Source organism: Nothoprocta perdicaria, unplaced genomic scaffold, assembly GCF_003342845.1.
Source record: "Nothoprocta perdicaria isolate Ctin4 unplaced genomic scaffold, notPer1 scaffold_197, whole genome shotgun sequence".
Taxonomy (NCBI): domain Eukaryota; kingdom Metazoa; phylum Chordata; class Aves; order Tinamiformes; family Tinamidae; genus Nothoprocta; species Nothoprocta perdicaria.
Window position 1 is genome coordinate 214,433 of NW_020455171.1, and position 25,886 is coordinate 240,318.

Below are 25,886 nucleotides of genomic sequence, written 5' to 3' on the forward strand. Positions count from 1 at the left end.
GTAGTCAGAGCATAGCAATGTGGCCTTTAGGGACTTGGATGTAATAAGCAAAATGAAGAGTGCTGCGTGCCAGATGCCTTATCTTTCATAGCAGGGATGTAAACAGTAAAAGAGAAAATATAAAGCTGAGGGATGGGGAGAATGAAAAAGTGATCACGAAGGAACACTCTTTGTGACACAGCATCCTTTTTCTTACTGCAATATATGCTCCTGCAATCAGCGCCCTCAACTGCAACTTACAGGCAATGGAATAGCAGTAGATTTCATAGAGCACAACTGCCCATTCCCATCCTGCAGCTGATTCAATTTCTATGTACTTTTCAGCTAGCTAGGTGCTAATATTTTTATTTTGAAATGCTAAGATGAATCATAGCTCTTTCCCTGGTAAAGTAATAGCGTAATTCCTATCTTGATGCCATAAGCATAAACTCATAAGCTTTTTTTCCCTGGCCATTAAAGCCAGTGCCACTTCTCCTTCACTGCTTTCTTTAACATTGTGTATAAAATATCATCCAATTCACAATTTATTTGCTCTGTAATTAATAGCAAATACAAATCCATATATCACAGAATCACAGAATGTTCAAGGTTGGAAGGGGCCTCTAGAGATCATCTAGTCCAACCTTCCTGCTCAAGCAGGCACACCTACAGCATGTGGCACAGGACGGCATCCAGGCGGGTTTTGAAGACCTCCAGAGAAGGAGACTCCACARCCTCCCTGGGCAGCCTGTGCCAGGGCTCTGTCACCCTCACAGGAAAGAAGTTCTTCCTCACCTGGAGATGGAACCTCCTGTGTTTCAGCTTGCACCCATTTCCCCTTGTCCTGTCACTGTCCACCACTGAGAAGARTTTGACCCCTTCTTCCCTGCATTCTCCCTTCATGAACTTATACATATCAATCATATCCCCTCTCAGCCTTCTCTTCTCCAGAGAAAACAGGCCCAACTCGCTCAGTCTCTCCTCATACGAGAGATGTTCCAKTCCCTTAATCATCCTGGTTGCYCTTCTCTGGATCCACTCTAGAAGCTCCACGTCCCTCCTATACTGGGGAGCCCAGAACTGAACACAGTACTCCAGGTGCGGCCTCACCAGAGCTGAGGAGAGGGGCAGGATCCCCTCCCTCGGCCTGCTGGCAACACTCCTCCTGATGCAGTCAGGATCCCATTGGCCTTGGCCATTAGGACACACTGCTGACTCAAATTAACATAAARGTTGCAAGTCAATTATGGTGGGTTATGCCAGAATTAAAGTTTTCTGAACAACCTTAATTCTGCTACTTAGTGTGTATCATCATGMAGACTTTAATTACTTAGTCAGGAGCTACTTTTCTCCCGAAATCGTGCTGTGTTCAATGCATAGGTTGAACTGCTTTACAGTGTTATGGTTTCTCTTTTTGTTCAATAAGGTTTGTTGCACACTGTAGAAACCTGTTCCCAGATCTATATTTTTGATTTTCAGCTGTGGTCATCACAGTATTTGTATCTGAGTTCTTACAAATCTGTTTGGGAATTCATTTTCACCTCTGTCCTTATATTTTGCAGCATGAATATTATGCCATGTCTACAGAAACAAAGCTAAGGCACATGCTCAAAACTGCTCTTAGTTCTGTTTCCTCCTCCAGTTGATATTAGGATAATGGATGCTGATAGCAGAGCAATTTGTCTTTTTTCTGAAGTGTTTTATGGTATAGAATTATCCACCTGCTTTTTACCAGCTGACTAGGACTTGGGCCTTGAACCTTTAGGCCAAGCAGAATCTTGTTTTTTGCTGGTGTTTCCATTTCCACATGCAGCCATTCTCTGCTGCAGTTGAAAGCGTAGTCTATGACTCAGAGGAGTCTGAGTGCAACTCCTCCCACTAGTGCCTTAAACAGTGAAAGAAATATCAAACTTAGGCCCTGGGCTGCTCCATTGGCCTAGTTCTTCATAGATGGTCTTTGTGCCAAGGTAATCTATGAGGTAAGGGGGGGCTGCTGAGCCTTGAGAAAGAAAGAAAAAGTCTCTTGGTGCTCCAGCTCATGCGTAGCACAGTCGTCTCCCCTAGAGAAGGCTAAGATACATTGAAGGCACCCATTTGAGCTGCAAAATAAGGTTTCTGCTGAATGCTTTTATTAGAGGAAAAGAGGCCGGGGAAGATGAGCTCAGACTCTCAGCTAAAGGATGAATTTTAGAGTCGACTCTAAATACCCGTGGAGCCGCAGAGCCTGTGGATGGACTCACCTTTGTCCCAGTTCCTGTCTCGGCCCACRGCAATTGTCCCCATGAGCTTGTGGAAAGCACCTGAGGCAAAACCTGACATGAAGGGCTGTGAATTCAGTTCAAATATGAAATGCAAGAAGACTACAACTATTGCAGTTTTAACTCCAGGATGTAGCAGAGGACTGCACTGCATATTAACACAGCTCCACTGCATTTATGCTGTGGACAAATTGGCTTCAAAAAGAATGAAAGTGGGAATGCCGTCAGTTCCCGCTTTGCTTATGCTAAATGAAACCTGCATAGGGAGAGAAGTGAGCCATGTACAAGAGCCTTTACCAGGATTGGTTTATTGGTAATGATTTTATCAGCAACCAGTCTCGTACTGGAAAATGTGGTGTGCAAACTGCTGATCTTCAGATAAGAATATGGCAAAAGTTAGCAGGAGAGATCACCGATGGACAGAGAGCGATTGTCTTCAGAGAAGGAATTGGAAAATCCAGGCCCTGGTGCTTAAATGTCAGGCACGGTAGGAACACTGCTCCTTCTCAGTGCTGATTCTCCATACATCCAAGTGTCTGAATAAAGCTTTGCTGATCAAGCTGCAAGAACAACCATTCTAGAAAAGGAAAATTTGCACTGTATATATTGCAAAAAGAATGTAAAACCTTATCCCTGTTTGGCAGTAATTCAGGTCCAGCTGACGCTGCTTTATGAAGGCATGAACTTGCACCCTAAAGAATGAAGTAGTTGATACTCACTTTTACAGATGGGCAATGAATGCAACCAGGTTACTTTCCTGAGTAGATTGGTATAATCTGACTGACAATGAAATTACGGTGGGCTATCTGGAAGGAGAAAGGAGGCTGGAGAGACTGCAGCTTGTCTAAGGTCATTCAGTGAGTGAGTGCAACTGCTGAGTTCAGAACCAGCTGTGTCTGATTTGCAATGCCCATATCTTGTGCCCATAATCTCTGCCTCATGCCACCGTGACTTGAAACCTGCCAGGTCTCCTCTCTGTCCCATAGATAATTATTGTCTGGAAACTCTGAGTTAGTTGACAGTGTTTCTGGATAGAGAAATATATGTCTATGTATTGTTATCTAGCACACATTTCTGTTTTCTTGGTGTGACCAAACTATTTCTGAATAATGCACATTTTTTAGAAAATAATCTGAGTGAATTGGTTATGGGCCATAGATGGACTCACTAAGGATTTTTTGAACTGTTCATGTTCATGTTCATGTTTACAGGTGCAGGCTTGAGCACTGCACTAGACTCCCAATTTCTTGCTTTTTTTTGGGTGTCTGTTCCAAGACTAAACTAACATTAACCAGCAACAGCAGCTAGAATTCTGAGAGTACATGACGGTTCTTCTGAAGCTTCATAATAGGCCATGGTGTGCCCCCAGTCCTGCCTCATTCTCATCACCGAATCATTTTTGAAATCCTGGCTCTGTCTCACCATTTTTCCGATCTTACTCCAGCACTATTTGTGGTTTCCCCACCTGTTACCATGTGTATTATATTGTAACTGTCTGCATATTGCTCTACAACTCCTCTCGGCTAACAGGCTGATTGTTTTGCATATAAATTGCCATATACATTTGTGATTTTTTGCTTTCATATTACATTTTTAATTTATGCAAGACATTTATCAAAACTTCTTATTTTGTTTACTTCTTGATAGGTCTTTTTGAATTGCACCTATTCAAGAACCATTAAATAAAGAAGGCATCATCAAGAGGCCGGCTCAAGTAAAACTAGCTCAAGTAAGACAGGTATAGCCGTTTCTTCTGGAATATTTGGTAGAAATATGTAAGAATATAAGGGCTGAGGACTCTCTTCAGTCATGAAAGGCAAGCTCTTGTGTAGTGCTGACTGTAGTCATTCCAGAACTCACACCGAAGTCTTGAGATTATTACTATGTATCATAGTACTTAACAGCGGTGCTGTGGCAGGCACTAGATTTACATGTTTTCTGGTAATATCTGCCTTGAAACCTCCCTGGGAGCCAGGTCCATGTACCTACACAYGTGCAGGCTGCAGATGTGGCCCTAGCAATGGCAGGGAGCTCTCATCCAGAGCACAAGGGACCCTGTGCCCTAGCAAGTCTCACAAAAGAGCACACTGCCAAGTGTGTCTGGGAGCAGGCTGCACACAGACCTGTGGGAGAAATGTGGAGATGAAGAGCACAGGGAAGTCAAGTGTGTTGTAATTCTRAGTGTTCTGTATGGTGATCAGGGTTTTTAGAGAGAAAAAACACTTTATGCTGTGGGGTAAAGATGGGTTAAGGGCCAAAGGAAGCGCTGTTTACACTGTGTTAGAGATGGAAGAGTGGCAGTGCAGCAAGCTTGTTTCTCTGTCTCTTAGAGAGAGCCAACACTTTGCCTTTTGGGAAAATTCCACCCGAAGCAGCTTATGAAAGGTCATGTAGGGTGTCTTAAGCCAGTCTGGATGGCCCAGTGTCTCAGCCCCATGATTTTCCTTCCTCTCAAAGAGCTGAGGAAACCCTGTGATCTCAGTGCAGACATCATTTTCTCCGTGTTCCTGAAGCTCAAACTATGCTTTGGTAGTATTTGCTCTATAAATGCTTCTTGCTACACTTCATCTGCGGCTACATTTCAGTGGTAGCGTAAGTTGTTTCTATATATAACTGAAGAAGCACTTTGAAATATTCTGACAATGTTGGTCGTTACCATGAAGCCAGAAGGGCCTTTTTCAGCTCTTCCTCCATCTGTATTTCCCAACATGCCACTTGAAACAACATACATTATACTAGTCTTCTTTAAAAGTATACTTAACCTTTTTTTCGGCTAATGCCACCACACATGAGTAGGACAGGGACTTTCAGTCCGGACACCAGTACAGATTAGGGGTTGACCAGCCGAAGAGCAGCCCTGCTGAGAGGGACCTGGATGTCATGGTGGATGACAAGATGGTCATGAGGCAGCAGTGTGCCCTGGTGGCCAAGAAGGCCAACGGGATCCTGGGGTGCATTAAGAAAAGCGTCTCCAGCAGGTCGAGGGAAGTGATCATCCCCCTCTACTCAGCCCTGGTGAGGCCACATCTGGAGTACTGCGTCCAGTTCTGGGCTCCCCAGTACAAGAGGGATGTGGAGCTGCTGGAGAGAGTCCAGCGCAGGGCTACCAGGATGATCAGGGGCCTGGAACATCTGCCCTGTGAGCAAAGGCTGAGGGAGCTGGGCCTGTTCAGCCTGGAGAAGAGAAGGCTGAGGGGGGACCTGATCAGGTATAAATACCTCAAGGGAGGCAGGGAGGAGGAGGGGGCGGCCTCTTTTCAGTGGTGGACAGTGATAGGACTAGAGGAAACGGCCACAAGCTGAGGCACCAAGAGTTCCACAGGAACTTAAGGAAACATTTCTTGACAMTGAGGGTGCCAGAGCCCTGGAACAGGCTGCCCAGAGAGGTTGTGGAGTCTCCTTCTTTGGAGATCTTTAAAACCCGCTTGGATGCAGCCCTGTGCCACGTGCTCTAGGTGACCCTGCGTGAGCAGGGGGGTTGGACTAGATGACCTCTGAGGTCCCTTCCAACCTTGGGCATTCTATGATTCAGGAGTCCCAAGTTGGGWCTCTTCATGCTAGGTATGGCAGCATTTAGATGCTTAGTGCCTGTTGTGGTGCTTCTGCTTAGCTCAGAACCAAAAAGAACTTTGGTTCTTGACTGTCATCTTCTCTATTTTCTGTGTGTTCATTTCATGAATATGAAGCCCACTTAACATTTATTCACTGTCATAGAATATAGATTTAATTTCTCAATTTTCTTATGAAATTAAAAAGTAGTAAATTTGTTTTTTACATTGAAGAAGGCASCTTGTTTTTATTACATGAAGAATGTTCTCCCAAACTCTAATAAATATATATTTTATACATCCCTTTTCTGCTAAGATTTGAGTAATTCATCATTTTTAACARAATTCAGTGTTCTGACCTAATCTGAATGAGTCAAGTTGTCATTAAATAATTTGAATATTTATAGATTAGACTTTAAAGTAGTGGTTATTTGCTACAAGCAGCAATTATAATATGCTTTGAAAGTAGAAGGGCTTTTTGATTCCTSTTTTCACATTGTGTTAACAGTTTACACTAGATAACAATTACTTTGAATTTCTTTTATATTTCATTGACGTTTCTCAACAAAACAAAGCAAAACAAGACGACAACCACAAAATGAATCCTAATGCTCTTTCTTTCTTTTTTTTTTCCCCCCCTAGAGAAACAGGCTGTACCTGCTGCAAGATGATTCCTGAAAGACTCACTTGCGAGTTTATGATGCTCTCACAAGATTCCTCATCTTCCTGTGACCTTTCTGAAACAGCTCAGGCAGATCTAAACTATTTTATTATACACAAAAATGTTAAAGCAGAAAACGAATCATGATCATTTACATGTAAATTTATTGTTTCACAAATGATTGTTAGAGAAATCTGGCTAATTCCATATTCTAATCTGACTAAACTCAGAAGAATAATCTGAAGGAATATTGTTGCAGTGGTAAACATTTCTGAAGCTTTATTGAAAAGCTTTTATCTTTATACTAAGATTTTGGGAGATAAGAATAAGCTTGAAGGGATTGAAAGTCTGATGAACAGTGCAAATATGGAGGAGGGAGTTCTCAAGAGGRTGATGGGACTGCTTTTGGGAAGCAAATGAGTGTTAAAAGTAAGTTGTGTGAAGCAATTTTCATTTCATTAAAAAATGACACAGGCTGGCAGAGGAGTGAAAATTGTGCTTCCTTTCATTAGAAAAACTTTTTGACATAATGGAACTCTTTGGCTTAGTGGAAAGCAGGCCAAGAGGCTTCTGCTTAGGCAGAATTAGTTCCGTATGTTGGAATTAAAATGAAAAAACACTGAATGATTTCAACTGCAGATCTGCTGCTCCTTTTAGGAAAACCCTGGCCTGCTTGGTGCTCCTTATGCATGGAAAATGGAAATCATATCTTGTCAGCACAGTGTTCTCCTGGGGTGAAGTCATCCTTCTGGGTAAGCCTTCACTAACATTTGTATTAGCATGAACTACTTTACATGAACAAATGCATAGTCTTGCCAAGTAAAAGATAAAAATAGTAGACAATTGAGCACTGCTATATCCTTTTCTGACCTTCCTGAGCCATTCTAATTTGTCTGGAGTCTCTCATTTCTACCTCAGGTATAGCTAAGGTCTTTCAGTGTCCCTGCCAGATTGGAATTCCTTTTCCATATGGATCACAGTGTATCTAGGACTACTGTCCTTTCTTTCTTGCTCAACTTACTTATTTCTCTTGTTTTATCKGCTTTCTTTCTCCTTAGGGACACGCACTTTGTAGCTGTGTGACTTTACCAGCTTTAGTGGGGATCGTCCTGTGCTACCTGTCAGGGGAGAAGCCAGCTGAAGTGCAGTGCTGCCTGCTCAGGTCTGCCTTCCTCCTCCCATTGTGCTAGGCACAGTTTGCTTTTTCTCGAGGTGCACTGCAAGAGGCAGCTCCCTTTCCACTTTGAATCCCTTTTGGGCTGTCTGTCTGCTACAGAGCTCCATTCATTTGCTTCTYGTTGCCACCTGCACAGTTTATAAAATTAAAGTAGTAAGCAGAATTCTAGGTACTCCTTCTAAAGCTCCGTCTATAAATATCATCCTTGCCTACTCATGCTGCTTGATGAAGGAAAAGTAAGCAGTTAGGTTGTTTTACGTCAAAATAGGCAGTTCTATTAAAATCAGGGCATCACATTTAGCTTCCCATTTCATATTTTAAAAAGCACTCTGAGAAAACAAAACTGAAGCTTCCTATTTTGACATTTTCAGAATGAAAATTTTAGTTGTTTTACTTTTGATTTTTTTTTAATCCAAGATGAACTATCATGATCTACTGAAATGTTTTTTTAAATACTTTTCCCYTACAGAAAAAAAGTGTGGTTTTATTTGGTTTGAACTTGCTCTCATTGCTCGATYTTCCCATTCTCTGTACAGTTCTAGCTGTTGGTTCCTGGGAACAATGATGACAATCATTTTTTGTTTGTTTGTTTTTCTTGTTACTACTACTAAGTTTATCTATGCATGTAGTAAACATGAAAAAAGAGTATGATACCTTTGCAGTAGTGGCTAGCTGTGTTTTGAGTAAGTACAGTTATCAAAAAACAAAACTTAATATCCTTTTTTGAGAACTCCAGACAGCTGGGGGCAATTACCCTTTGATTTCCAGGATCTAGATGTGGAGCTGATTCCAGTGCTAATCCCCAACATGATCGGACGCTCTCAGTCATCATAATGCCTCGATTCTTGCTCCATGACACAGGCAGCCTGACCTGTGCTATATGGTGAAGGCCAGCAGATTGTGTGTGTGTCTTCTGACCAACTCGTGTGAAACCTTCAGCTGGCATATGCATGAGCATATGCCTAATGTATGCAAATATGAAATATGTTGCTTCATAATTACTATTTGACAGAGACTGAGAGGTCTCTGAGTTAGAAYGCATTTGCAATGAACAATAATTTCAGGCACAACATTCATCAAAATTTGCTACTTCAAAAACAGAAATGCTGTAGCAGCTTTGAGAATATCTGTACTGAATAGGTGGAAAGCAGGTGGCTCTGATATAGCTTCTTAGATGTGAATTTTTAGACTGCATCTTCTAGTATGTAGATCAGTTTTAAGAAGTTAAACTTGCTATGATGATGGAGCATTGCTCTGAATGGAAATTTACAACCTCAGTGTTGCATGAATGAAGTTTTTTGAATAGATGTGTACGTATTATCTTTGTACATATATGTTTTCCTCTATTGCRTAGATATATATACTGCTTAGTATAGAAGGCAACTTGGCAGGAAGCAGAACTTTAATTAGCAATATGCTAATTAATTTAATTAGCAGGCAAGTGCTGTCTAGCTGTTGCTTGTTCTGGTTATTCAGTCACACTGGTTTAGAGGCTGCCCACACTGAGCAGTTCTGCTCTCTCTCTTGGGCTTTGTCTTTTGTGATTTCCAAAAGCTCAGCATGTGTGAGCATTTTCTCTGTGTAAGTAAGCTTCAAACTGTATCCAGTAAGGACACTGCTAGAGAGGGTGACCTTGGCTGGTGACACCGTGCAGGCATTAATGACAGACAAGATGACGAACGTAGTAAACTTGCCAATTCCCAGAAGAAATACTGTCACCAGAACAACTGGAATGATACGACCCAGGAGATAAGGGATATGCCTGCAGCATGCTCAGCTGAGGTGCTCTTTGTGGATTTTACTCATGAGAAAACACRGATGGTTCTTGCCACACATGAAAAAAATTACTACTTCCACACACCTTGGCACGGGTGCGCTTGGTTCCTGCCTTTGGAAGCACTGAGCGTGCTTTCTGGAAGAAGAAGATGTTGCTTTGCCAGGTTGTGCTTCCATACTCTGGTTTAATCGCAGACCTGACGTCCCGTGCAAAATGTCTCATATCTTGTGTGCTGTCTTCTGCCGTGGCTCGTGTGACCCTTTTTCAGTASAGGAAAGTGGGAAGTGACTCAAAGGTGCAGAAACTCTAAACTATGCTGAGCAGTGTAGTACGTTTGCCAGTGACACACAGCTCTTAAGCAATACGGATCCATCTAAGTAGAAGATAAGAGAGATCCGGAAAGGCGGAAGGTCAGAGAGGCCGTTGAGAGCAGGATCTTGGGAAGGGAGCCCCCGGGAAAGGGCAGCCCTCAGGCAGCCTGGCGCAGCTGGGGACAGAGTCCGGCTGTGCGCGCGGGAGCTGCGCCGTGACGGGAGCCGCCCGCGCCACGTGACGGCCCCGCGGGGATAATAACCGGCAGCAAAGAGCCGCGCTGGGCTTCCCCGGGCACTCGGCCGCGCCGACCTGCAGCAGCAGCAGCAGCAGCAGCGAGAGGGGAAGAGAGGGAAGGTCACCACAGGTCAGCTCCCACTTGACAGCTTCAGGCTCTGCTCTCAGCAGGACTTGTCAAGATTCACATCCTGTCACCTTGGAAAAAGAAAAAGAAAAAAAAAGACACACTGCTACCCACTATCAGCTACTAAACTAAGGCAAGAGCAGCAATAGTTTGAAAGTAGTCAAAGTCGCAGAAGTTGAAGCTGATCCTGGGCAGCATGAATCAGATAGAAACAAACATGCAGTACACCTACAACTACGAAGAAGATGAGTACATGACCCAAGAGGAGGAATGGGACAGAGACCTGCTCCTGGACCCCGCATGGGAGAAACAGCAAAGGAAGGTCAGGAAATGAAGTAATATGTGTCTGTGTACGTGCTTCTCTGTGGAATAATGTCCTGCTCTAGTGCCATGCTGCATCTGGAATTGCCAGGGATGTGTAAGAATGAGTTCAGATTCTCTAATTTTATAAAATAATATGTTATCCTTTATAGAGARTCTGTATATGATATATACATAGTTAGGTCCTTATATCTTGTGAAGAAAGCACTCCCTTCTTGGGACCTTAAGGGATCATCTATGTAAGATGTGACAGTTAGAAGAGTTTTTCTTATATTTTAGTGGAAATATCCTGTCTGGTATTTTACATGCGAATATTAGATGTTAAAAGAAATTTCAGTATTTTTTAACTTCACTTCTTCGGTCTTATTTTCTGAAGGCAGACTCTGAACTGATGCTTGTGCCTGGTTGCTTTTAGAAGACAGTTGGTTGCAGGTGTAACCAGGAAGCTGGTATAATGGGTGTGCAAAAAAAAATCTGCATGCAATATTTCTGACAGCCGCCTTAGATATCACTGTTGAAATTGTGATCCTATGAATCAACTCTTACTAGAATTTGCTGTCATATCTGATGAAATGATCTGATAAAGAAAATATAAAGCAGTTTGAAAAGGTGTAGTTAGTGAGTTTGACTGCCACATTCCAATTCACTGTCTAGGAAAAAATCTCTGTAAACTCCTTGCARTGTTACAGAGGAAGCACTTGCTGCCTTGCAGGTGTAAGACTATTGAGCCTGCAGGTACTGCCCATTTCTGAACCTAGCCAGAGATTATAATCCTATCAGCAATCTTGTCAGCAGGTGGATACTTCAGTAGTAAATGCCAGTATGTCACATTTAATTTTGAGAAAAAATAAAAATAATGTCGTTGCAGAACACTGAGTTTTAAGCAACATATGGAAGAGAGAGATAAGAAATATTGTAAGGTRCGTGTTACTTCCTAACATAAAAGGTGATGTTGAAGTCAGAGCTGACAGATCAGGGATTAAAAGGTTATCAGCTGGTTACAGGAGTGGAGAAAAAAAAAAAAAAAAAAGCGAAGCAGACCCCTAGACCATAAGGTTATATATACTTACTGCTGATCAGCTCACTTAAGAACTGTGAGTGGAAGTTGGCAAATTGTGTCTGAAGGTGGTCTGGTCCACTGGTAGCATCACAGCTCCACTACGACTCAAACTAAGGGCCGAGACCAGTGAGTTTGCTTTTGCATTAAAACCAGTGGAGCCTCTCAGTTGCTGCTTGTAGCCCCCCTCCTCCTGTGAGTTCTACCTCACTTTGCTCATGGAGTTTTCCACCACTTGCTGTAGAATTCAGACCCTGTTGTTCAAGGTCTGAGAAGTGCTGGCTTTTGCTGAAGTTCATCTTTCTTGATCTATCCACTGCTGCATCTTCTGAGCGAGTAATAAAATGATGCTCATCAATGCCAACATTTGTTTTAGCTTGACTGTCTTCAAATGATGAACTATTTTTTATGTTTTAAAATGAGAGTGTAAATGATTTCAGTGCTAGGAATATGAAGCTACTCAACTGTTAACAGATAGTGCTTGTAAGTCCAAGAGGTCCAAGAAAGACAAATCCCCCTAACTATATAACCATCCTGTTCCCAGCCTTTTGTACTTTCTGTAAACATCATCTAGTTTTATTTTAGTTCTTCAGGAGAGAATACCTGGCTGCAATCAGTTTCTGTCCAAAGTGAGTAGGATGGATTGTTCAGCATTTCAGAGGATACAGTGGTTTTGAAATAAAGAAATAATGGGCAGATAGTCAACACTCTGAAGTAATTTCCTAGAGCACAGATAGATAATTCAGATAATTTGGATGCTATAATCCTGCTTAGGTTTACAATAAACCTGTTGATTTTTACAGGACAGGGAGTAGTTAGTATAAGACCCCATGGCAAATTCTGTACTGGAATTCATTCCAATAGATAATACTTCAGTGGAAAGTCAACATTTTCCGCATTGGTAAATTAAAACTTATATTCATATAATAGWTTTTTTTTATTGTGTTATTTTATGTCTGCAGCACTTTGATGTTAAAGACATACTACATTTAAATAGGATCTAAGAAGAGGCATCCTCATTTCTTGAAAGGAGTCTGATTTTATTATTATATGAAAAGTGAGTGCGCATGATAGAGACAGGTAGATTTATAGAATTTGAAAGCTTTTTCTCTTTTTTTGTTTCCAGTAACAGTTGCCGAAAGTCATTCTTTATTCCCTGAAGTTTGAAGTAAAAATTGTAAATACCTGGGCACAGATCTTTGTTCAAACTGGTAATATAATATTGAAAGGTGATCTCAGTGGAGCGCTAGCAGTTGGCAGCATATATTTTCTATGAGACAGACTTGGAACAAGCCAAAAATAAATGCCATTGTTTCTATTGTGGGCTGCCCTCTCCAGACTTGCCATTTCAGTGATATGCCTGGTATGAGATCTGTCAACAGATGCTGGTAACACACGATGACGTCCATAGGATTACAATGGATGCGATGCCTAATTATAACCAGGGTTCGTAGAGTATTATGGTCTGCAGTAATCCAGACTCCTTGGTGTAGAATTCATGGTCGGAGATGTCTGAATAACTATGAAGCTCAGGATATGAGAGGAGGCTGAGTAGTAGAGTAGCTGTTCCTCGGTGCATGTGGACGCCAATTTAAGTGCTTTGGTTAGGGGAGCATTTAGGCTGTGTGAAATCAAGAAAATCCAGCAATTTGGTGCATTAAGCATGCTGGTGGTAAAAGACTTGCATGGGATGGTTGGAATTTCCAACCATGTGTTGGAAACCGACATGTGGCTGGAGAATTCAGGAATCAACTTTAAAGAAAGTCTAAATAAAGAAATGACTGATTTGTTATATTCATTATGTTTTGCATGGACATGTCTTCAGTAGGACCTACTTACAAAACTGTGTGAGTCTGCTGCTTGACCTGAGGCGCTGCCTGTTAAATAGAGCAGCAACTGGAAGATACCTGAAAATGGCCCTTTTTGCTTTGCAAAACTCAGCAGAAATCAGAAAGCAGAGTGTGAACAGCTTGAGGGGTGGTACAGGCTATTCACAGGCTGAGTTCCTCTCTAGACTCTGCACTGTAACTTAGGCAAGGTCTGTTCACCTCCTTATACATCAGTTTCTTCCATTGGTAAAATAGGGCAGTGGTGATGATTTGCCAAACACTTTGATATACTCATAGAAATAGTTGTTTTTATGGTATAATGATTAGCTGTCTTTCGATCACTACTGTGCTGGCCTAGGGTGGAAATAAAGATTGTACTAGCTCATAATGTCAAACATAAAGTTTGATATCTTGTCTCTCTTCATATTAAAATTACTTCTTAAGTTTCTCAGAAAAAGTCCAACAAAATCCGCAAAACTCTCCTAGCTGTCACTAGCCTGTATCTCCATTTAGCTAAAAGGGAAATGGAATAATGCAATATCCCTTAGCTTGGGAAACCAAGTACAACAGTGCTACTCAAAGTCAGAAATACTGTATTGTACTGTACTGTATTGTATAAATACTGTATTGTTGCGATAGGACTAATTATTGAGTTGTGTGTTAAATATTGCTTTTTCTTTCCCTCTTTCTCTCACCAATGCTGGGRAAAAAAAAGTTTGGAAATTATTTTTCTCAAACTTGAAAATAATCTTTAAAGAATAAGGATGAGGAGTCTATAGGACATATTTTGTTTCCAAATTAATGAGTGTACAGGACTGCATCTGTTTTACTACATTGCTATGCTCAGTAGTTAATAAATCCATAGGTAAAAGTGCATGTAGTCAAAACTAGAAGCTAGGGCAGAGAACAAATTGTTGTTCTGGCAGTGATGGGTCTTAAGGGAATACCTGAAAAATTCAAGACAGAGAAAGGGTATTGCTGGAAGATGATAAAGAAACACCCAAAAGTTTGAAAAGAAAACACCATTTCTTGGTCTAGTGCTTCYATGCAGACAGCTGCAAGGCTCACACTCCTGAATGGAAACATAGCTACGCCCAGAGTAACAGGCAGTAAGATTTGTCTGCAACTGCACTCCATTTATTTTTAGGTAACTTTTGTCAGGAATAATTTATTTTAGGACATGCTTTTTAAAAAGCTGTCTTTTTTTTTTTTTTTTAGTTATTAAAGGAAGTCTTGAGCCTTCAGGATAGAGAAGGGATATGCAAGTTGTGAAACCACTGTGATCTTTTCTTCAGGGTACTTGTAAGAGATTAAAGAAGCTCCACACATTTCAGACTTGTCTTCTGCAGTCCGTAGGACACACCTCGGACACTGCTGCACTAACGTGTGTAAGGAGGGAAGTGGAAACACCCTCCTGGCCTCACCGATGTTGTTGTAGATGCAGCTTATTCCAGCTCCCTCTATGGCCTTGCCTTTCCACAACCATGTTAGCAGAGAAGGTTCTTAATGTAGTTGCCAGTGGATTTTCTGACCGTTTTGATGGCTTCTTGCACTGATACAGAATAAACAACAAGACTTTTGTATTTATTTGTGTTGATATTGTACTCCTGGCAAATGTGACTCTCGCGTAAATGAGTACTACCGATAAGTTTATTTAGGGAAGAAAAGCTGTATCTTTCCAGTCCTCAGCAGTGACTATCAGATTAAATTTTCAGTGTGACCTGTAAGGATTTGTCTGTGTTACTTCCTTTGGCTGTTAATACAGCTCCTGCTGATCTTGCAAATGAAATAAAATGCATTTTGTAGCTACAAATACAGAGGCTTTTTGGAGGGGTCTGCCAGCAGTGTAAATTATGGACAAAATTGTCCTTTTACTCACGTTGAGGCTGCTTCAGAAGTTCAGTGGATTCAAGGGGTTTATTGCAACCTAAAAGAGAAATTGACCTTTTGTTCAATCTGACTGCAGTGTCTATAAATAGACTTAAATTACCGTCAGTGGCCTGGATTCACTCTGGAGCCTCTGCTGTCTTCTGTGGATGGAACCTAAATTGATCTCATATCAGAAATCTCTTCCTGGGGGAAACTCTGGGTGTGTGAGAAGACAGATGAAGCAGTGGAAGGGAATAACTTTGTTCTTCCGCCGGGAGAGGGAGAGGAAGGACCAAGCCTGGAGAAACATAAGGAAGAAACATAGTGCCAGGAGAACCTGGATGTTAGCAGCAAAATTCAGTACTGGATTGGACTGATGGACTGATCCATCCTCGTGGACTGATAAGCTTAGGACTAAAATAATTTGCATGAATAATACAATGATACCTAGCGCTGTTTGCAGGGCATTCCAGCCCAGGTCTTTGGGCATAATCACAGTAAGGTTTTTGYAGATGGTGCAGAATTACCACTTCAGGAGTTAGTGTTGGGGCAAAGGTCCCAGGGCACACAGAGAAACAGTCCATCCCCTGAGTGTCATCTGCAACTAAATCAGAAGAACGCAATGAAAAGTGRTGTAAAAGGATTTGCGAGGCATCAAAAATAAACACATTTTTAGAGGCAGTATTAGGCTTCTTGTTATTCATTTGTAGTGCCTACCTGTTATTAGTTGGTTATTTCTTGTAAACATTGGCACTCTGGTCTCACTGGCATTAGGACTAGCTTCAGGAGAGTGCTTTATTTGTAAGGAGGAAATCCTCTGTGGGTAGAAGGCAGAATGATGTTCTGTGGAGAAATTACATGGCATTTTGAGTCCTGTACTGCAATTTTTGTCTTCCTCCCTGTTTATCCACAAGGTCAGGATGCTGTGGATGTCCTGGAATTTTTGTAGGTTGAAATACGGGATTTCCTATTGCTAGTAATAGTTTCAAAGGCAACAAAAAATGATCTTTTTAGATCTATTTCTCTGCTAGCATTCAACCAGTATGGTGTCTGTCTTCTGCAAAAGAGCAGTGGGCTGCCAGATGCTATAGGTGACTGTAGCAGAATGTTGTTTTATGGCAACATCAGGTTTCAGTGCTCTGCGACCAAATACTTCTGCAGGTGCATCAGGCCTTCTTTCTAAACAGTGAATTGTAACAGCTCTAGGAGCACATTCACAGAAGATCTGCTGTCTCCTGTAGGCTCTTTGACGTTTCAGTTTGTAGATGGCACCGTATAGGGTCTGACTCAGAGCTTAACAGTCAGTGGACTCCATTCTTTCCACACTGCATCCTGATTTTTCAGCATATACTTTGATTGCAACTGCCTTAAATCCTGGTCACTGATGCAACATAAGGACATGTAGTTGCAGTGTCTCTCCTATAGAGAGTCCTCATGAGGGTAAAGATTAAGAAATATGGGCTGTGTTTATGGCTTGTTCTGTATGATTGGCCCCTTGGAGATTAGTGCTTGTTAAAATAGTAACATGTTAAATTCCTCTTGCTGATGTTATTTGCATGGAATGGTGTTTGAGAGGAGCGTGCTGAAAGGGTGGTGCAATGATCATATTTTGTTGGGGTGTTTCATAGTCTATTTGGAAGCCTATCAATAAGGTGTGCAGCTGAGGGGCRGTGATTACTTATATGAGCTTATATGTGAAGGAAAATTCAAGTAAAGCTGTTACAAAATTCATCCGACTAGAAGTGTGTGTGGAGGTGGAATTCTGTAGTGGTTAAATCTGTATCAAACCAAACATGAGAAATCAATGTATTACTCAATATTATTTTCTTCTGTTTACACTCAAGCAGCCCTCTTGGTGTTGAGCCATTCCAGGCTCTGTATATTTTTGATAGTGTTCTCAAATGMGCAATTCCTGCGGCCTCAGGTTGGCTGTTAATTGCCACCCACTCCCTAATATTTGTCAGCAGCAAAACTGTAAGGCTATGAGAAGAAGTAGTAAAGAGCTGCTTTGGGTGGGGATGCGCAGGCTATCGCCTCGCTGCCCGCTCCCAGCCGTATGCCATGGCCTCTCCCGAAATTAGTGAGGTAAAATGTCTGCAGATACCCTGATCCAATTAATGAAACAATACGGATTGGAAGAAAGTGTGGGTCTAAGTGGGTTTCCATAAGCTGAAACCAAGGTGCTTAACAGCTAGAGGAGAGCTGCGTGTTAATCGGCGCTCTTTGCTGTAATCCCCTGGGGAGGGAAGTCTGCGCGTTGCCCTGCAGCGGTGCCGGTGTCACGGGTGRTGTGAGCAGAGAGACTGGAGAGGTGCCCTCGAGGAGCACGGCAGGTCTTGCCCCTCTGACCGCTTTGAACAGGGAACCTGAGCTAACAAAATGAGTTTGCAGTTCTGTGAAAGCCAAAGCAGGTTCAGGACTGTTCTAAAAACAGGCACGTGCCAGTAAGGAAATTGTGATTACATCAAAATCTTCCACTGAAAAAATCAAGTGCCAAATGCCTAAGATAAATTCTCATCACTGTTGCATGAATTCTGACTCATTTAATGATAAGTAGTTTGGTCATTTCTTTATTGTACCATGCAGTTCTASTGATGTTTTGCTGCACTTTGCTTATAGAAGAGTGTGTTGGATTGTTCACCAACAGTGTAGGTGGACATGATGCATGAAGCAACAGTGCTGTGAAACAGAGTTGAGTGGGAAGCTGTGCTGCTTAGCTTTGTCTCAAGACAAACAATGTCCCTCCCACATGTTATTTTATATGTTTGCAAGCAAGCAGATCTCAATGTGTTTATGTCCTCCACAAAATGGAGCCATTTCGGGTGGCTTTGGTGCGAAATGCACTGTGTGCTGAGCTGTTACTGTGCAGATAAACSACGTGTATCTGATGTTTTGTTCTCTTGTGTGTAGTGAAATATTGCTGCTTGTGGAGTAAATGTGTCTTAAGGACATGGCATTCTTTTTCTCAGCTGATTGCAGAGGAAATATGTATTCACATCAAGCAGGCTGTTTCCTCTTGAATTAATTTCATTACTAGTAGTTTGGGGAGTTCTTCAGGTCTTCAAAGTGTTTGAAGATCACCCTTTCTTGAAAAGCGGTGACAAGAGCATGACATTTGTTCACACTGTTATGACTGGATTTGCTGGGTTTCCATATGGTCAAATTGTGAAACSAGTACATAAAACTGATCATAATTTACTGAGGTGCTGTACAATGCTTTTTTTTTCTAYCTATTTAAATCAGACATATGTTTAAAGATAGAAGTTACCTCTTCAGCATTTACCCAGCAAGTGACATGCTAACGTTGACCGTCTGTAATAGTTTCTCTACCAAGATTGTAGTAGCTCTTCCTTCCAGCAGTACAAGTGACTCTTAGAAGCAAAGCAAGATGGCATTTTTCTGTTCAAACAGAGCAGAAAGGTGTGGAAAGGTTGCAGGGTAGGTCCTCTCGCGGCTTGATTTTCCTCTGTTCTTACAGGTGCTGGAACAGCACGTTTGGAGAAACAGAGTGCTCACCCATTGTAAACTGGCCATGCTGAAATAGTAGCCTGTAGACATATATTTCATTCTTTGCAAGGCCTACCCAGAGAGAGGCAAAAGCTGCCTGTTGTGTAGCTAGTAGTGCTCAGGAGTTGCTATATTCATCCCTTAAACTTCCATGCATCTACAGAGGTGACAAAAGTTTATTTTCTTTGTGCAGGAATGGATGCAGCTGTTCCTATGTCTGGTTCCAGTTTGCCCTGCTTTTAAGTTRTAAGGACACACCATTTTGTCGTTATCATCTCCAAAATAGTGGTTGTGTTTCCTATGTGATGGCTTTACACTTGAAAAGTGCTAAGTGTTTGTTTTAGTTGCTGTGAATTAGAGAATTAGATGTTATAGATGACATTTAATTCAAATGCTTCTTTTCAACTGCTCTTACACTTGTAATTTGATGGTTGATCATTTTCTCTTCAAAAAGCTGTAAGCAGCATCTGTCTGACTATCTATTACTTTATTTGACAACAACTAACTTTATTTGGTAACAACTAACAGAGCGTAATTGGAGAAGAGAAGGCTGAGAGGGGATATGATTAACATGTATAAGTTCAGGAAGGGAGAATGCAGGGAGGAAGGGGACAAGCTCTTCTCATTGGTGGCCAGCAATAGGACGAGGGGTAATGGCCATAAGCTGGAGCACAGGAAGTTCCATCTCCAGGTGAGGAGCAACTTCTTTCCTGTGAGGGTGACAGAGCCCTGGCACAGGCTGCCCAGGGAGGTTGTGGAGTCTCCTTCTCTGGAGTTCTCAAAACCCGCCTGGATGCCGCCCTGTGCCACATGCTGTAGGTGTGCCTGCTTGAGCAGGGGGGTTGGACTAGATGATCTCTAGAGGTCCCTTCCAACCTTGAATATTCTGTGATTCTGTAATTGAGAGCACTTTGCTTCTGCTCCGAACTGTCCCCTAGCAAAGCCTGCCCCTCTCCCCTACCATAGCAGGAGTCTGGGGACAGTGACTGCCCTGGGCTMAAAATAGCATCTGTGATCATTCCTTAAGGATCTAAGGAAACTCTGGGGTTTTTTATAGATGTTGAACACCCAGTCATTTCCACTGACGTCAGGAGGAACTTCTGCTTAGCACCTCTGAAGATCAGGCTGCAGTTTTGGCACCTGCAGAAAGGCTTAGCCATCTAGTATTAAGTGATTCTTTTTAGCTGTTTCATGTTTCATCTTGGCCCCAGTGTTGCTCTTCAGAGCTTCAAGACTTAAGGCTTTGCACCTTTGCCTATGAGGCTAGAAGAAAACTGACAACCAGTTGCATTAAATGCAAAAAAAAAAAAAAAAAAAAAAATCCATAAAGGATTGTGTGGTACTAGGTTATTATTTCAGCTACAGTGCTTTTCTTTAGGCTACAGAAAACCTGTATGGCCCAGTTTAACTTGGCTGTAGTTTCACCATACGTTACTTTCTTTGCTGCTGCAGCTGGCTTACAACTTTCTGTCCATCCTTGACTCTACTCCTAGCCACAGATGTCCTTTCTTGAAGTCTTCTTCATTTGCTGGCACTACTCTCTTCTGCTACACCAGAACATTGAAATTATTTGGTCAAAAAACCCCACTCCAGACTGTTCCTACTACGTTTTTCATCCTAAGTCATTCCAGAGTGCAGAGCAACCCTACAAGCAATTATATCTGTATATGTATGCATTATGCATAATGAAGGTATTATCCATCTGCCATTAATATGTGAAGTCCAAAAAAAAAAAGCATACCTGAGGCTGAAGTGCTCACTCTTGCCCGTGGCCTTCATTTCCATGATGCTGCTCAGATCCTGCACAGAGCAGATATGCTATAAACAAAGAACAGTTGATTGAACTGACAAAGAGGTTTGCTTATCACCAGTGTGGTACTCTTTAATAAAAACACAGATGTGTTTGCTGTCGGCTGCTACTGCCATCTTTCCTTATTATTTCCCCCAATATTTTATAGAATCACAGATTGGTTGAGGTTGGAAGGGACCTCTAGAGATCATCTAGTCCAACCCCCCTGCTCCAACAGGGACACYCAGAGCACAGGGCACAGGGCGGCATCCAGGAGGGTTTTGAAGAYCTCCAGAGAAGGAGACTCCACAACCTCCCTGGGCAGCCTGTTCCACTGCTCTGTCACCCTCACTGTCAAATTTTTCTTTAAGTTCCTGGAGTTCCTTAAGTTCCTGAAGTTTTTAACCAAAAACTTAGGAACAAGTTAGTTAAATTGTACATACATATGTAATAAATCTGTTCATGAAAAGCTCAGTAATTCAGGAAACTACATCTCGCTAAAAAATGTTTAGGAATTATTCCAGGCTTCTGGAATTTTTCTGAAAGCCTCTTGGCTTATACAATATTTCAAATGTTTTAGAAAATGTTATTCTATATCTAATTCTTTATTTAAAAAATAGAGATCTTAAAAAATCAACCAAATATGTATAATGCATACCCTTTAGCAGCAGAAGTTAACTTTTTTTTTTAAAGGCAGATGCTTTAAACAAGCATGAAATCAAAATTTAAAAATGTTCCATCTTAGTCATCAGTTGCCATGATCAATACAGAAGGTAATTTGGACGGGTTAAATACTGTGTATAGTGCTCAGGAAGTCGCTATATRTGCCTGTTATTGCCTAGTTGTCACTTAATGCCCAAGTTTTTCCTTTCTCTGTCAGAATCTCCACTGAGACCCTAGTTCAGGTCACAGGTGAGACCAGTTTTTGTTGGGGGCAAGACAACTACGTGCTCGAGCACATAGATGTTAACTTACTGTGTCAGTATCTCCATGTCTGACAGTAAACGTATTTTTTCCCCATCACTTGTTGGTATTGGTGGAAACTGAAAACTGAAAGAAGGGGTTGCTGAGGTGCGTGCCCCTGAAAACGCTTTCAGGATCTTTTTTAACTTTTMTCGGGTGGAAGATAGGCTGTTCTGCTAATGACATTGTGGAGAATATTGATAATTGGATAGGAACGTACTTATTTATCATRTTTATTTATGTTATATTTTAACAATCATTCTGACTGATTGTTTTGACTAATTTGCAATGGATTTACTTACTCACCTGGCAGTACAATATTTAATTAGTGGATAAAGAGCATGGTGAAGAAAATGAACAGAGAGAGCAAGGGAAGACATTTGGAAATCCAGTCAACTAAATCCTGGATTAACCTACTTTAATTAATCCTTCTATTTCCAGAGTGCAATCTTTTAGTTTCTTCCAAACTGTAGTTTGTGAATATTTCCTTCATGACTTATTAAATGGCATCTGATCATTTAGAAATGCATTTTCTGGAGAAAAAAAAAACAAAACAAAAAACAAAAGCCACCTGTTTCTCTRCTCATTCAGGAACCTGTAGGAAACCGGCAGAGGGCAGAGCTGGTGGAAGAGGAGCCGACACTGGGAAAGAGAGTAGAAAGTAAGGTCTCCTCATAAGAAGGTTCTTAACTCTCCACAGGGAGAGGCAAATAGAACAGAGGTTCTGCTTTTGTTGCCTAATAGCAAAGGAGAACAGTACAGCTGGGAAAGAATATGGAGAGGGAAAACAGAAGGATGGCCAGCCTCAAGGGTTTGGGGGGGCTATTAATTAATTAATTAATTTATTTATTTATTTTGTCACCACTGAACTATTTCTTTCAGTCCTGGTAGCATTTTACTATGAATTACTTTACTCAAGATGCCTCCTGGTTTCTTGATAGGTGAACCAGGGCTGAGAAATGGAGCGTGGGTGTGGAGCACCTCAGCCTCCCTGTGGGAGCGTCTGTGGGGCAGAGATGGGTCCTCGTGGGTGACATTTCTGCTCTCCTGCAGATTCCCATGGCAGCCATTTTGAATGGCAGAATTTGACATTGTGTTGCAAGTAAAAAAAGAGTTAAGTGTTAAATTATTAAATGCTAGAACAATATGATCTATTGAAAGAGATGAATTTGTCCATAAACTTTTTCTGAGGGAAATGCAAATTTTATGCAATGGCTAAAAATAGGTAATTCCAAATTCTGCATTTATATTGTACCATTAGTCCCTTTGTTGCTTGTTTTTGATTTGTTTTTAAAGCTTTACTCCCATTCAAMAGCTGTGGTTCTGAATGTGCTTGATTTATAGCCTTTTTTTTTCACCACTGTTTGTTTATTTTTGATGCTTGTGAAGTAGAAGCTCATTCACTTGCTTCAGCCTTTCAGATTTGCAGAGCCTTCCTGTGAGCACACAGAGCTGTTCCCCCAGGTCAGCAGAGCCCTCCTCATTCCACATTTGGAAGCCCCAGCYTTTGTGGCATGTTCGAGCCTCAGCTTTGGACTGGACCCTTCAAAGTCCTTGCTCACTGGTTGGCTCTTCACTCTCATTAGAGAAAACAATTTAATGTGGGCACTAATATAACTGCGAGATTTGTTGCTAATCTGAGAACATGTTTACCTTACAGATTATGCCATTTATTTAGCATTTTTAAAATACATTCTCTCATTATGTTGTAACTTTCATTCGTCTTTTTACCTTAAGCTTTTTAATATAGTATAGAATGGTAGTAAATTTAAAAAAATGCTTTTGTGACAAGTATCACTAGGAGATGCTAATACATATCCATATTTGTTGCTTTATGTAGAAAACAAGGAGTCACTGTAAATATAGTTTCTAACTGTAAATGATGTGCTGCATATTCTTTTTGCAGTAGGAGGGGAGACAGGGAGGTAAGATTACTATGAGCAGCAAGGAATTTCTCCCCAGGTAGCTAGAATTAATTACACAGAGCTCTTACAGGACAATGTGACATTGCTATTTGGTCATAGGCTTCTCAAAGAGGATATTGCCTGGATGCTATTTGTGAGCAGCTTTGTTTAAGGATTTGTGCATTTAATATAAATAAGCAAAGTATGCTGCAAACCAGTCTGTCACATCCAAGAGAAAGCTAACTTGCAAAATTTTGCCCTTTAGCAGGTGGTGACAACATTAATTAAAAGCATTTCAGTATTGCGATCCCTTCCAAGTGGAATATTTTTAAAGCGCCTTCACCCCAACTCATGATGAAAGACAACCTTGTACTGGATGGACTTTCAATTTATAGGTCGAGATTGGGTGGCTGGGGGAACCTTTCACTTCTAGGTCAGTGTTTTGAATTGCAGCCAGGTGCATCGGTGACAAGGTTGCCAACACAGGCAGGCTGTTCGGTAGGGACTGGGAGATGAGTTGTAGTCTCAGTTTAGCTCTCGGAGGGACAGGTGCCCATATCACTTAAACTGCCAGAAATGGCAGCTTCATGGAGATGCCCAAAACTGGCCTTAGCAGTGAGGGTCTGAGGCAGAGACTTTTCGTTCTATAGATACAAAACAATTCCCTTTATGTATCAAATTACATCTGTGGGGTTGCTCACAGCCATTTCTATTCTTGGAGTTTCCTAAACAGAAGACTTCTTCCTCCATACCTCCATGGCTTCATAATTCATCAAGATTTTAAGGACTAGGAGGAAAGATAATGACCATGCAGCTAGATTTACAGTGGTAGCTAACTGGCTTATGCTAAACAGCTAGCTTTGATTTCTTTAAATGTAAAATTAACTTTGGATGACTGAGAACAGATGCTAAAGATGCTGGTAATTATTATGTGTTGTTTTCCATCTGTTCACAGTAGGTTCTAATTTTGATTAATTTTACTCTTCTTCACTTACAGCACTTTTATAGCTTTGTCAGCCTTCTAATTTTTTCTTGCTACAGTATCTTTATTAGGCCTTTTTTCAGGTAGCATTTGAGCACCTGAAAAGCAACAGTGATTTTTTTTTTTCTCACCAGAGTGCTGTGGGAAATGAAGGGTTTATCATTCTCATTATCCTTGAATACAGAAGTGGGACACTTAAAAGTACTCAGCTATGGCTAACATCTGCTCACATTGATGTTAAATGGCTTCTTGTCACAGATGAAGAATCATGGATCATAAAATGCTCAGCATTTAGATCAATAAAAGCTTTTTTTTATATTCTTGTCTTAAATGGCTTAACAAAAGTCATTGGCAAAACTGGCAAATGACTGGCAAAATGACTGGCAAAACTGTGGCAAAAATATGAATTTCCACTTCTGGGTCATAACACATCATCCTGGGAAATGTTTTTTCTAGTGCCCATAGAACTGATCAGTGCTTCTAGTTTCACTTTAATTTGCAGCACATTTAACTTTCCCTGAATATTCTTCTGTCCACTGACTTTGRATGTTCTTTTTGTTTCCCTCTATCTGGTTACATTTCATTGCCTTTGTCTTCACCATTTAGTTTTTCTTTGACTGCTCTACCATATCTTTCTCAATATTTCTTTTTCCTAAGGGAAATCAGAGGATTATTTGAAAGTAGGAGAGAGATGAAGGGACCAGCACAGAGCAAACACCCTGAGAGAAACAAAGTTTACAACAATCTGTAAAATGTCGAGTACTTGGATTCCTAAAAGGGGGATGCCTTCTGTAAAGACTTCTGATTTTGAAGTCTTTGTGTAAAAAATATATGGTAAATTTTAGGGCCTCTCTGCCACAGGGTCTGGAAGAAAAAAGTCTTCTTGCTTTGTCTCTCTTTTTACGGCTGTGGGGTAGATGTCACTCAGGATGAGTATCTTCTGTGGACTTCACGGAAAATATGACTGGAAGAATTCTCTGCTTTCAGGCAGGCAGCTCTGCTCCTGCTATTCTTGGCACATTAATGCAGAGTTTTCTTGACAGTCTTCAAGAATAAGGACTCCCCATTTTCCATTGTCTTCCAGTGTTTCACTACTTCTAGAGTTAAAAAGTAATCTAAATCTTCCTTCCTATTACACCTTATGACTCCTTGGTCTATCTTCAGGGAATACAGAGAACTCTCTTATTCTCTTCTCTATTGTGAACTCTTGAAAGATTGAGACAACTGCCAGTCTATTTTCAAGCATCTTATGATTAAGCTACCCTAATGGTTCTGTAGTTTTCATAGATTAACTTTTCTAAAATTTGATTATATTTGTGGCTCTTTTGTGGCTTCTCTTCAACCAATCTCCAACCAGTCCATGTTCTTGTGAATTTTGTAATGAAAAGTGGGGACAATCTTCTACCTAAAACCTATCCAGCAGTGAGCAGAATGGAAGAAATGCTTCAGCTGTCTAGAGACAGTTCTCCTTTTTATGCATTCCAGTGTGATGTTTGCCTTTATAAYAGCATGACACTTTTGAATCGGGTTCAGTTGTGATCCACTGTCATTCCTAGATCTTTTTCTTCGGCGCTTCTACACTAATAGTA

The 25,886-nt window shown here is 41.2% G+C and overlaps 1 protein-coding gene across 7 annotated transcripts in view; it reads left to right on the forward strand.

Moving 5' to 3' along the window:
- Nucleotides 1-10,269: 10,269 nt before the first annotated feature.
- ACTN2 (actinin alpha 2) overlaps nucleotides 10,270-25,886 on the forward strand; it is a 65,676-nt gene continuing 50,059 nt past the window's right edge. For 3 of the 7 annotated variants that reach the window (XM_026037363.1, XM_026037360.1, XM_026037361.1), the window contains exon 1: nucleotides 10,270-10,398. In XM_026037363.1, the coding sequence (XP_025893148.1) occupies nucleotides 10,273-10,398 (126 nt within the window). In that variant the 5' untranslated portion in view covers nucleotides 10,270-10,272. The remainder of the gene's footprint in view (nucleotides 10,399-25,886) is intronic. The other 4 variants (XM_026037355.1, XM_026037358.1, XM_026037359.1 and 1 more) reach the window with 2 other exon arrangements.